Source organism: Equus przewalskii, chromosome 32 (genome assembly GCF_037783145.1).
Source record: "Equus przewalskii isolate Varuska chromosome 32, EquPr2, whole genome shotgun sequence".
In the NCBI taxonomy this organism is placed as follows: Eukaryota; Metazoa; Chordata; class Mammalia; order Perissodactyla; family Equidae; genus Equus; species Equus przewalskii.
This window is the reverse complement of record NC_091862.1, coordinates 10720859-10733123: the sequence shown is the minus strand read 5'-3', so window position 1 is coordinate 10733123 and position 12265 is coordinate 10720859. Positions and strand designations below refer to the sequence as shown.

General features: G+C 43.2%; 1 protein-coding gene across 27 annotated transcripts in view; it reads left to right on the top strand.

Moving 5' to 3' along the window:
- ARID1B (AT-rich interaction domain 1B) overlaps positions 1 to 12265 on the top strand; it is a 413537-nt gene that overhangs the window by 377696 nt on the left and 23576 nt on the right. For 23 of the 27 annotated variants that reach the window (XM_070603126.1, XM_070603109.1, XM_070603106.1 and 20 more), the window contains 4 exons: positions 1211 to 1320; positions 2054 to 2212; positions 7766 to 7975; positions 10792 to 10996. In XM_070603126.1, coding sequence (XP_070459227.1) covers positions 1211 to 1320; positions 2054 to 2212; positions 7766 to 7975; positions 10792 to 10996 — 684 coding nt within the window. The remainder of the gene's footprint in view (positions 1 to 1210; positions 1321 to 2053; positions 2213 to 7765; positions 7976 to 10791; positions 10997 to 12265) is intronic. The other 4 variants (XM_070603112.1, XM_070603123.1, XM_070603119.1 and 1 more) reach the window with 1 other exon arrangement.

Here is a 12265-nt window from a genome sequence, read left to right as displayed (position 1 = left end):
GGGGTGGGCACGTGCGCGCTGCCTCAGTCGAGCCAGCACTTTCTTTTGCAGAATCTAAGATGGGTTCCTAAAACCTCAGGTTTCTTTGATTTTGAAATAGGAATGTTTTCTGGTTTTCACTCATTTGTAAGGCCCTCTCTTTTCTTGTCTCCCTTTTCCTTTTTCTCTTCCATCTCTCCTCATTCTGGGTCCTCACACATCTGTGTGGTGTCGCGCTCACAGCCCAGTGTTGTGCAGGTGGTTTTCACAGTGGGGTTCTGTCGAAATTCAGCTGTTATTCCCTGGATATCTACACGGATTCCCTACTAAAGCCTTGTTCTTCCTTTAGAAAAAAAAAACCTAAATCCGTATTTTTAGCTTGAAAATGTCTGTTCGTATTTGCAATAAATGTGTTCAAATCCGTTGTTCTTTAGTGAAGAACATTCCTCATTCTTTCATTCTAAAGCCTAGATGATCTGGATTGAATTTCTGAGCCTAGAGACAGAAAATGAGTTTTGCCTGGGATCTTAGGATTGACCCTTGGGCTGGTGTGGGTGTCTGGCCTGGGCATTTGAGCCGCTGCCGAGGGTTGATAAATGGACACACTGCCCCAGACTGAAAGGAAACCAGCCCCACTGCAAAAGAATTAGAAATCCTTTCCTTCCAAAATTATTATTTTTGAAATCATCTGATGTGATTGCCTTTTGTTGTTGTAGGCTAGGCCACGTGCAATAGATAAGATCTTCAAATGAAACAATGCAAAATGTCAAATGATTTTGCTAACTATAGATTATGTGAATTTTGGAAATTAAGAAAGCACTAAATCCTCTAGTCACCAGGTAGAAAATATACACGTGCAGGCTTCGCTTTCACCACCTGGTGAGCAGTGTAAACCTCGGGCTTATTTCCACTTGTCACCTCCTCTATTAAAGCTGTAATAATGTTGAAAAAATAATATTGATATAAGTTGACTTTCACTGGTTTGGGTCTTGAGTAAATGATTGCTTCTTTCTTTTTTTTTTTTTAAGATAAAAAAGGATTGCCAGAATGTCGTGCTATTTAGATTTCAGAAATTAGTATGCTCTGAGTTAGGATTTCTTTTTCCCTTTTTCGTTTCTTCCTTCAAGGGAAAGTCCTCTGCCCCATGCATCACTCAGTAACTTGTTTTAGCAGGAGCACAGCCCAAGAATCACGTGTATAATCCTAAACTCTTTCTCCTGTTTTCGATTAGCATCTATGGGTCTTGCAGATATGATGTCTCCTGGTGACTCCAAGTTGCCCGTGCCTCTCAAAGCAGACGGTAAAGAGGAAGGCACTGCACAGCCTGAGAGCAAGTCGAAGGTATTTCCTTTCTCCTCTGCACGCGGTGTGGGGTCTGCCTCGCTGAAGCTGCCATGTTGTTCTCTCTTCACTGGTGTTGGCCTACACTTTTTTTTTTTCCTTTGGTTTCTCTTCTGCATGCCTTCATTTTGTGCACCATGTTCGTAGTCTTCTTTTCTTTCCCCACCCCCTTCATGGTGTGGATCTGAAAGTTACTAGTTCTTACGGCATTTAACTCATGGTCGTGGGAGAGGGGTGGAGGGGCAAGACCCACCGCCAAGAAATGCTTTGGGGGTGGGGAGAAGTAAGGGATCTTGCCTGGTTTTGATCCTTGCAGCCATTTTCTCTGCCTTCAGTTTATAGCTTCCTGTTTTGGCCGCCTCAGCAACAACAACATACTTAATATTTTGCTTTCCTGCCTTATTTGATAAATAAGGTGAACAGCTTTTTTTTTTTTTTTTTCCTTTCTTTCTCTCATAAGGGGTAACCCATGCTTAGCATTCCATGTAAGCTTGACGTAAGCATGGTGGCTTAGTGGCCTTCTCTGGCATCCAGCAAACTTACCAAATTATACTAATTAAGAATGTTGTTTTAATACTTTTATATGTGTGTGTTTTTGTGTGTTTGTTTGTACATGTCTTTATATATATTATATATAAAAAGTAGTCTGTTAAACTGGATGTACTTTTCGTTATTTTAAATAAAGTTTGCCCTACCTTTGTCATTTTTTTTTTTTTTTATTCCTCTACCACAGGATAGCTACAGCTCTCAGGGTATTTCTCAGCCCCCAACCCCCGGCAACCTGCCAGTCCCTTCCCCAATGTCCCCCAGCTCTGCTAGCATCTCCTCATTTCATGGAGATGAGAGTGATAGCATTAGCAGCCCAGGCTGGCCAAAGACTCCATCAAGCCCTGTAAGTGGCTCTGGTTTTTTGTTTTTTTGGTTTTTTGGGGTTTTTTGATAAATAATTAATTCTACTTGAATGCTTGCTTACTTACTTGTTTTATAAGACTTCTTCTTCATAATTGATCCATAAAAGGGTTTTCTTTATAATTATATTAGTAACAAAATGAATAAAGTGTGTGTGCATCATAGAAGTTGATTTCTGGTAACGAAACTGCTATTATGAGAAGCATCTCTATACGAAGCATGTGATCATGGTACTGGGTCCAAACTCCTTCTCACAGTGGCTTTGTTTAAATGTCCAATTCGTTGTGCACTTATAGAAGGTCTTTCAAACGAGATACTTCTCCATTCACGTGGGAACTAATAGCAGCCACGGACTAAATGACAGGTTTGGCCTTTGGCCTAAATCTCTCATGAGCTGTTGTATCTGAAACATCTTATTTCAAAACTGCCTACCTGAAAATATAAATATTATACTCTGGGCATGGTTTAGCGTAATATCAGCCTGCTTTGTTTCCATCCACGTGTCAGAAATTAACAGAAAACTTGTAGAAATGTTAGTGCCTGTGAATATTTGGAATGCTACTTTTAGATTAATAATATGTGCCTTCATTAGAATCAGTTGAGATAGAAAAATTGTATGTACAAGACTGCTGACAATCTTGAAATTGTGTTGATTTCCATATGACATATAAAGAACAAATATGGTAATGTGTATATAAGGGAATTTTTTTTAGCCTTGATGTTCTTCTGTCCATAGAGCTAGGCCTTTATTTTCCTACTAAAGAAATTAATTCTGTGCCATTAAAAAAAAAGAAGAATGGCACTGTAGTAACCTTTATTTTACTTTCATATAGGGAATCAAAAGATCTTTAAGAAAAAAAACCTTACCATGCAATTACTTGCCAAGAAGGCTTAATTAACACGCTAATTTTTGTAAGGCAATGTATTGAAGAGCACAGCTCAGGAAAAACATGTTGGAGGAAAGAAGATTCTTACTGCAGAATCTGGCAGTCTAGTCAAAACCCCAAAAGGAGGCTGCTATTAATTATCCATTCGCTGATTTAAACAGATAGAGCTGAAGGTTTGAAGAGTTGGTGGTTCCAGTAAATGTTTGTAAGAGTCATGTAGAGCTCTAAGATAACCAGCATTTTCCTTTTCAGAGGAAGAAAGGGAGATATTCGCTGTTAACCTTCTCTGTAGACATATGTTTTGCTTTTTCAACAACCGAGATGAAATGAAAAATGCTCCTAGGATGGGTTAAGCAGAACTAACAGAAGGGAGAGTGCAACTCCTTAATTTTGATGTCTTTGTGTTATTTGCTTTGAGTCTCAGAAGGCAGCCAACATTGTGGGTGTGGGGGGGGGGGGGTTCCCCATAATCTACCCTGCTGTTTTGTTTTAATCATAAAACGAGCATTTTTGAATCAGTAATACTCTCAAGTGAACAGGTAGAACTCAAATTAGAACTTTTCAAAAAGGTTTGTAGTTTGGCTCAGAGGGAAAAATTTCAGAGGTTGAAAATAATAAATCTTTAAAACCCTAAGATAATAATTAAGAATAATAATTTATTGAAAACAAAGACTAATAGACCATATTGTATGTTTAAAAATTCCACCTTGCTGATTACTGAGTTATAAAGAATGATTGAGATATTTATGATATTGTAACTTACTAGTCACTTTATCTCCATCTAATGAATCCTGTAGGAAACTGTTATAAAAACCTCACTTTCTACTTAAATATAAGAAAAAAAGCAACTGAATTGTTGACTTCATTTTCTGATTATAATACAATTATACAAAATTGCATCTTACTTTTCTCCTTTTTCTAAGTATTTCCACATCCATTATCTCTTCCTGTACTATGACCATTTTATGTTTAAGAATTTGGCACCAGTGGTAGATGCTAATTCAAGAAGGAGATCAAAGGAGATTGTAGTGAAGGAACTCAGGTTATCGCTGCTAGAAAATCACTGCAGATACATACATTTTAGGAATATTTAACTGCTCTTCCTGAACTATAACTTCAATTGGTACTTAAAATTGCTCTTAACAGGTGTCCCCAGTAAAGCCTAGTAACAGCAGGCCTGGCATGGACTAAATAATAAAGATGTTCCATGCTTTGACAGTGTGCTATAGACCAACACTGTTTTGTTGCAAAACATTCTAAAATAAAAATAAACATTTGCACAGACGCATATTACCAGGCATATGGTCAACACTGCCGCAATGTAAATCCGCCTGAGAGACTTGAGGGAAAGTGTTCCTATAGACTTAATTAACTTATATGCAAGGAAAGCATTTGTGGCACCATCATAGCGTCTCACTATAGCTCTCAGCCATCGCCATCCCTTTTTTCTGCCTCCACAACAGCTTCGTGCAGTAGGATACAGTTTTTACAGCACTGAAGCGACATGAGGTGGTTCTAGTGACCTGGTAAAGTTAACCCGTCCTTCTGCAGGACTAGTTTGTCTGCCCATTGTCAGTGGGTAGAGTGTATAATGGCATTTATCCAAAGTGACATCCTAGTCAGTGTCTGTGTACAAGGAGTATGTATTGAGCCTGATCAGGGATGAAGTACGAACTCTGTTTCCTGAGGCTTTTGCTTCTCTTACTGTCGTTTTTCTCTGTTCAGACACCCGAATACTGACTTTGGTAACTGGCGAGTAGGCAGACCTTGAGGCCGGGAGTGGAGATGTGAGGTGCCGGCGGTGGGCGCAGGCCCTCCTCGGCTTTCAGCCTCATTAGACTGTGTCCACATTCACTTAGCACCTTGCTCATGCAAGTCCTGATTATAGGATATTCTAAGCAGCTGTCAGTTCTTACTTGGTTGGTGCCAGACTTTTCAGACCTTTTTCGTCCATTTGAGTATTTGTCCATAGAACAGATAGCGACCTTCACTGTGCGGTCACTGTTGGTGATTCACAATCGGCATGAATCCTGCCGCGCGGAGCTGAAGGTCCAGCCGGGAGAGTGTAAGGCGGAGATACTCCCGCGCAAAACATACACCTTTACACCCTGTGTAACCGGGTGCCACCAGGACGATTAGAGCCCGCAGCCGTGATTGAGACGAGGGCGCGGGCATCAGCGAGGCCTCTCCCAGGACTCAACACAGAACTGAGGCCTGACCGCTTTTGTTTCATACAGATGCATTTTGCCACATTATGATGCCACAAAAATGCTTTTCTAAAATCTAAAAAACTAAAAAAAACAAACGATTCTATTAAAACCTCTTCTTTATTAAGTTTTTCTAATTTTATGAGAACAAATTGAGATGTGCAGGAGTTAATTAAACTTAAGTCCATTTAACAAAGAAAGATAAGAAAAGTTAAAATATATGTAGTCAAACTAAGTAAGTCATTATTTTAGGCCTATTTCGGGTCACAAGAGTCCCCTCCTTTCCTAAGGAAGAACAAACACTTCTGGAACCTGCTTGCTCAGGTCATTAACTGTCCTTCCAGAATCCTCCCCAGTTTGGGTTTAGAGAGGACTAGGCGGGAAATGGCAGTTGGATCTTATAGTGAGGATGTTGGTAGAGCCACTCAGAGCAATTTTAAATGGAAATGGTTGCTTTTATTTCTCTTATCCTTAAATTGAATCTCAAACGCTTACCTCTCAGTTTTTTACAAATGAAATGCAAGAAGGAGGTTGGCCTGGTTTTTATTTTTTTAAATGATATTAAGTGATAATGCTTTTATCCTCATGTTATTTTTTTAAATTTTCATTTTTTAGAAAACATTGGGCCCATTTTTTTAGTGTACTTCCCCAAAAGAAAAAATAGTTGCAGTATTAGGATTTAGAACCCTCCTGATAATAACTACCCCATTAGTGATGACAAAGCTTCTGAAATGTTATCAGGATTGGAAAGTGGTGTAAAATGGGTTAGAACAGTTTCTTTTCCTAGTCAAATATTCCTTGGGTATAAGAATATGGAAAATAAATTTTAAAAACTTATTTGGATGCACAGTGTGTTCCATATTCTGGTATGTGTATGGGTGTATAGACATAGAGGAATACGTGTGTCTTTTAAGCTCTGATCTAAAGTAGTTTTTAAGTGACTTTAGCCTCAGTTTAGCCCCAGGATCAATGTAAATTCTCAAATATCAAAGCCACTTTTTATCCTACCACTTTCCATTTTTATTTACATCAGCTGTATCGCCCATTTTACACATTTGATGTAAAGATTTTATGCCTCGATAATTCTAAAACCGATGGCTTAAAATTTCAGTGAAAATAGCTCAGGAGAATTACATGTTAATTGGAGGGAAAGCTGTCACTCACCAGCTTTGTTCGTTTCATCCTCAGGCAGAATATAAAAGGAGCATCAAACCTCAATGGCAATCATGTCATCTAATCCCCAAAATTCCAGCAACATGTTTAAAATTATGTTACACTAAATATAACGGAAGAGAGTTAAGAAAAACTCCATCTAAAATAATGCCTCTACATTCCAAATGATAACCTAGTAAATAAAGTAAATTATTGTTCCGAGGAAATCTCTGTTGAGAATTTACAAGTGATTTTGCACAATATCCCTGAAGTTACAAATATTTACAAGTACACAAATATTGTTACAGCCACAGAGATTTTTTTTTTTTTAGGAAAAAAATATAGGTGGGCTGTTTAGGACTAAGAGTATTCCCTTCCCAGGTCACATAACCCAGAGGGTGGGCTTCAGGTGTGAGAAACTGCAACTTTTGCCATTTTAGTATCAAGTGTAGTGAGAAAAAGAAAAGATCAAGAATTGAAGCCTCAGTGTAGACCACCTAAGACGTTAACACATGTGCGTAAAAGGAAATGTAGATATTTACGCCTACATATGCCTTCATATGCTGGGAGTACGAAATAGCACGTTTTCCTGATTAAAGCATAAGCTGCCTAAGAAATCTATTAAAATCATTATCTAACAGCCTCTTCCCTTGGCAGAGAAGTTCAAGAAATCTGAAGTAGGGAAAACTGGTCCTCAGGAGTAAAGGCCAGAGCTTGAGCTGGCCATTCGTTTATGAAGCCCTCAGACGAGCAGAGTCCACACCACGGGTGCCTGTGGTCAGTGACCTACCTTCCATTTTTTAGCAAGTACCATGTGTTTGCTCTTCCTCCATATGATTTAGAGTTTTAACGAGGACACACATTAGCCATTCTTATTTTGACAAGGAAAAGTAGGGGTCCATGTAGTTTTTTGGGCTCTCTTTTATTACATGTGAAATTGTAAATGCACTGTGATCATTCTAAGGGCACCCTTTTAGAATCATTAGAATCTTGCCTTCTGGGATTCAACGCTTAGATCAATAAAGTAAAAAAGGTGTTTTGTTTTTGTTTTTTAAGTATATAAAAGGGGGAGTTTGGGCCCTTTATTTAAAGTCAAAGTAAATTCTTAATTAAGAAAATGTATAGTTTGTGCCTGAACTAGTAGCCTTCATTCCTAATTGTTGTGTGATAGCGGTAGTTTTTAAATTTCTTCTCTTCTCGTATTTGCTAGCTCATTACTTTTTTCTCACCTTCTTCCCTTTCCCTCTGCCCACCCATGCCCCATCTCCAAATGCTCCTTCTGGGCACTAGAAGTCCAGCTCCTCCACCACCACTGGGGAGAAGATCACAAAGGTGTATGAGCTGGGGAATGAGCCAGAGAGAAAGCTGTGGGTCGACCGCTACCTTACCTTCATGGAAGAGCGAGGCTCGCCTGTCTCGAGTCTGCCTGCAGTGGGCAAGAAGCCCCTGGACCTGTTCCGACTCTACGTCTGCGTCAAAGAGATTGGAGGTTTGGCCCAGGTAAGGATGAATGAGTGAGTGGGTGAGGAGACCCTGAAGAGAAGCTCTTACTGCAGCTTGTTTTGACTATGCAGACTCAATTTTCTTTCTCTCAGAGGAAAAGCTAAGCCTGTGGGAGAGTCACCTTTGCTGGGATCCATGTTGTGGGTGCAGGGGAGAACACTGGGGCTGGCAACCCCGCCTCTACTGTTGGCTCGCCACATGACCTTGGCAGGTCATTTATAGGACCTCAATTTCCTCATCTGTAAAATGAGCCATTTGGGCTCACTTTTTCCTTAGCTTTCCTGACAGCTCTAGAATTGTATGGAATCTGCCAAGATTTCATAGTAAATACTCCGGAAATGTTTTGCAAACGACTAAATTAATCATCTGGGTCAGCAATAAATCAAATTCCCTGTTTCCCTCTGTCCAGTGCAATTTTTCAAGAAAACATAGTCGCACGTTTAGCACCGTGTTCTCGATACCTGTTAAGAGGGTCAGTGATGTCGTTTTCTGCATGGCTGGGACTGAGTGGGGCAGGAGTGGCGCCGGGGTGCAGAATTTCAGGAGGCGCTCATTTTCAGGGTCCTGCAGGTCCCTTGACTTGACTGGCAGAGCGAGTACCCCCTTGAGTTTTGTTCGCTGGGGGCCACACTTTGCTCAGCCTCGCCCCGCCATTTTCACATGGAGTCTCGTTTGTGTGCACAGGTCCCACAGTAGAAATGGGGAGAAGGTACTCACTTGTGAGTGCTCACTGGGTGTTGGGCTTGACGTTTATTGTTGCCGTCGTTTTTCTAAATACCCATAAAATGCAGGGGTCGTCAGCCCCAAAGAAGAGATGAGGAAGCTGTAACGAAATGAAGTACAACCATGTTGTGGCCCAGGGACTCTCAGGGTGGCTGGCGGGCCCAGGTCTGTCTGATTCCAGGACATGTGCTCCTCCCATCCACCCTTGTTCTCAGGCCTGGCTATCCATCAGAATCACCTGGGGAGCTTTTAAAACCAAGCAGTGCCTGGACTCCTACCCCGATCAGTGCAAGGAGAGGCTCTGGGACCCGGGTGGTCTCCTACGCAGTGTGGCACCCTGTACTCGTGGGTTGCTAACCATGCAAGGGCGAGTCCTCTGATCCACAAGGATCACGGAGGGCCCGCCCTGGTCTGGGGTCTCTGTGCTTTTGGGGATAAAGGGGCGGCCTCCCTGAGGTCCCCCTTCCCACCAGGGCCCTGAGACCTACAACTAAGACAATCAGTTCAAGGCTTTGTGTAACCAGATGGTAAATCATACAACACAGACCAGTGTGAGTGGTGGTCAGCGGAGGGAGAGACCGAGATGCACACCTCTCCCCTGTATACCTAGGCCCCCTGACCTTTCCCCTCTGCACCTAGACCCCATGACATAGATTTATTAGAATCCCTGGGAGGCTGGAATGATTGGGGCTCGCCCATCACAGAGGTGGAGAGATTGCACTCCGTCCTTTGACTCTCAGCAGTGGTTATTACCAAGCTGGGTCTGCCAGCAAGCCTCTTGGCTGGCTTAGCTGATGGGGGTCGCTTGAACGGAGCTGTGACTCTCAGTGGTGAACGCCTCGTGGCATTGTCGCTCATACCCCGTCTTGATCGCTACCTGGAGGCCATCACGTGCACTGGAGCAGGTGCTGCAACCGTGCACAGGGCAGCCCGGAGCCTTGCTTTTCAGGGTACCGTGGGCAGCGCACTGCTTACCTTTTCTGAAGCAGTTCGCAGGCCTGCTTGTTGCAGCCTGGCCTTACGTGCCAAAAGTGGCATTAGGCATTTCCGTGAGCATTCTGTGGTTTGTCTGTTGTGCCCCCTTAAGTGCTGAGCAAATGGGCATAAAGAGCTTTGTGAGAAAGTTTGAATCCAAAAACTGAACATTTCATTAAAAACCAATGTCCCGTTCATTCTTGTACTACTTAACACAGGGACGTGTTCCCCACGCATTTGCAGGTTTTCGTGTTTCCTTCGTGTCTTCACCCCTGCAGAACTCTGTTCCCAAGTGGGAATCAAAAAGTTAAATTAATGCCTAAAATCCTTATGTAACATTTCAGGATTTCTTTCCTTTTTCTTCTTCCCTTTTGGCACTTGTATTCTCTCCAGCCTAAATCTAAGTGGGAATACCGGACAGTCCCTTGTGCCCATGCCGCTTCGCGAGCCGAGAGGTGCCTGCCGCATCAGCTTTCTGGTAGCTTAACAGAGCTCAGCCAGGGCCGATGGCTCGTGCCGGGCTGTTACGTCGGGCTCATTTGGTCAGTGGACCTCATTCGCATTGGCAACAAGTGTCGCCTTTGCCCAGCACCACAAGAAAGCCGCATGTGAGAGGATGGACGCGGCCCGGAATTACAGCTCATCTTTCTGGGAGCTTGTGGCCGTTGGAAAGAAACACTTTTTCATATCAAGCCTCAAACACTTAAATTGCAAAATAGTTCTGTTATTGCTTTTTAAATTAGTTTTTAGACGCGCTTTTTTTTAAATTAAAGGTGGGACGGGGATGATGTGAGCGAGAGTTCCCCATCTGCTGGGAGAGAAATCGCCGGCTCTGAGGCACCAGCGCCCTGGAAGCGTGCGAGGCATTAGGCGATGCACCAGGCACAAGAATCTCGACGAGCAAAGCTTTTTCTGTAGCAATCAGCAGCTTCCTGAATGGTTTTATAACTGTAAATGCTGTCTGTGCACTACTGAGTGGGGGTAAAGAGGCGAATGAAAAAAAAAAAAAAGTCAACCAGGACATTAAGTGCTTTTTTTTTGCCTCCTGGCTTTAAACAAGCCACTTTGCTGCAAGCCAATGATCCTGCCTTTTTTTTTTTTTTTTTTTTTGCTAGGTTAATAAAAACAAGAAGTGGCGTGAGCTGGCCACCAACCTCAATGTGGGCACTTCCAGCAGCGCGGCGAGCTCCCTGAAAAAGCAGTACATCCAGTACCTGTTCGCCTTCGAGTGCAAGATCGAGCGCGGGGAGGAGCCACCGCCGGAAGTCTTCAGCAGCGGCGAGACCAAGAAGCAGCCCAAGCTCCAGCCGCCCTCTCCTGGTGAGTAGGGGAAGTGCAGCTGCTGGAGGCCTGCAGAGGCCTGCCGGCCGGGGCAGAGAGCATTCGGAGCGCTGGGATCTTGGAAAGAGGAGGGGCGTTTAGTTGTGTTCTGTCTACTTCGTGGGACCTCCGTTGGCCACGCTTAAGGGAAGAGAGAATAAAATCTGGGATGTTGCCATTTCTGATCAGCACTTTGAAGACACCATTCTTTGGCTTTACCTTATTTAGTCAAAAGACACTTTGGGAGGCCAGCCCTGTGGCCTAGTGGTTAGGTTCCGCATGCTCCACTTTGCAGCCCGGGTTCGGTTCCTAGGTTGGACCCACATCCCTCATCCACAGCCATGCTGTGGCAGCAACCCACATATAAAATAGAGGAAGATTGGCACGACTGTTAGCTCAGGGCGAATCTTTCTCAGCAAAAAAAAAAAAAATAGACTTTGGAATTCTGAGCCATGTACCTTTATTCGTTATACAGGTATTTTGTAATATTCCATCTGTCAACATAAGGATCCCCATGAACCTGTCCTGACACTTTTGTGCTACTGGAACATGCCACCCTGCTGGTTTAACGGCGAGCTTCCACCCACTCTGCCTATTCAAGGACACTCAGATTTGTACGGTAGCAAAATGGAATTTGGACTTCCTTTTTTCTAACTTGCCCAGCAAGTTCTCACTTTCGGGGAATCCGGCAAACTGTCATGGCAGAGGTCCACACGGCCTTCTTTCTGAGACTGGGTGATCCAGCTGGCTTTGACCTAGAGATCAGGAGTCTTAGAAATACTGCTTAGGGATCGTGGCGGATTACCTAAATTCTCATAAGCGCAACCAAATTAATGATACCTGCCTTCTCTCCTGTCTCCACCCAGCTGTGGAGACACTGCCATTCTTTCGGCTCTCCCGCCGACCTTTGTTCTACCTGGAGCATTTCACATTTGAAACGACTAAATCATTGTATTCCGATGAATACAATATTAGAGATGGGAGGAAACTTGCGTCAGCCTTAGTTCTGGGTGGCGACCTCACTCAGGTTGAATCCGACCTTTCTGCTGTCTGTTTCTGACCACCTCCAAGCCTTGTGATGGTTGGCCCTCGCCCGTACGAGGTGGGGCTGGTTGCGCCTGCCGCCTCCCATCGCACAGGCTTCCTCTGGGATCAGATGATGGTAGCTAATTGCCCATATTTCCTGAGCACTTGCAGTGAGCCAGGCGCATTTCTAAGTGGGTTATCACTGAATCTGCACAACAGCCCTGTGATACAGATGCTGTTTAA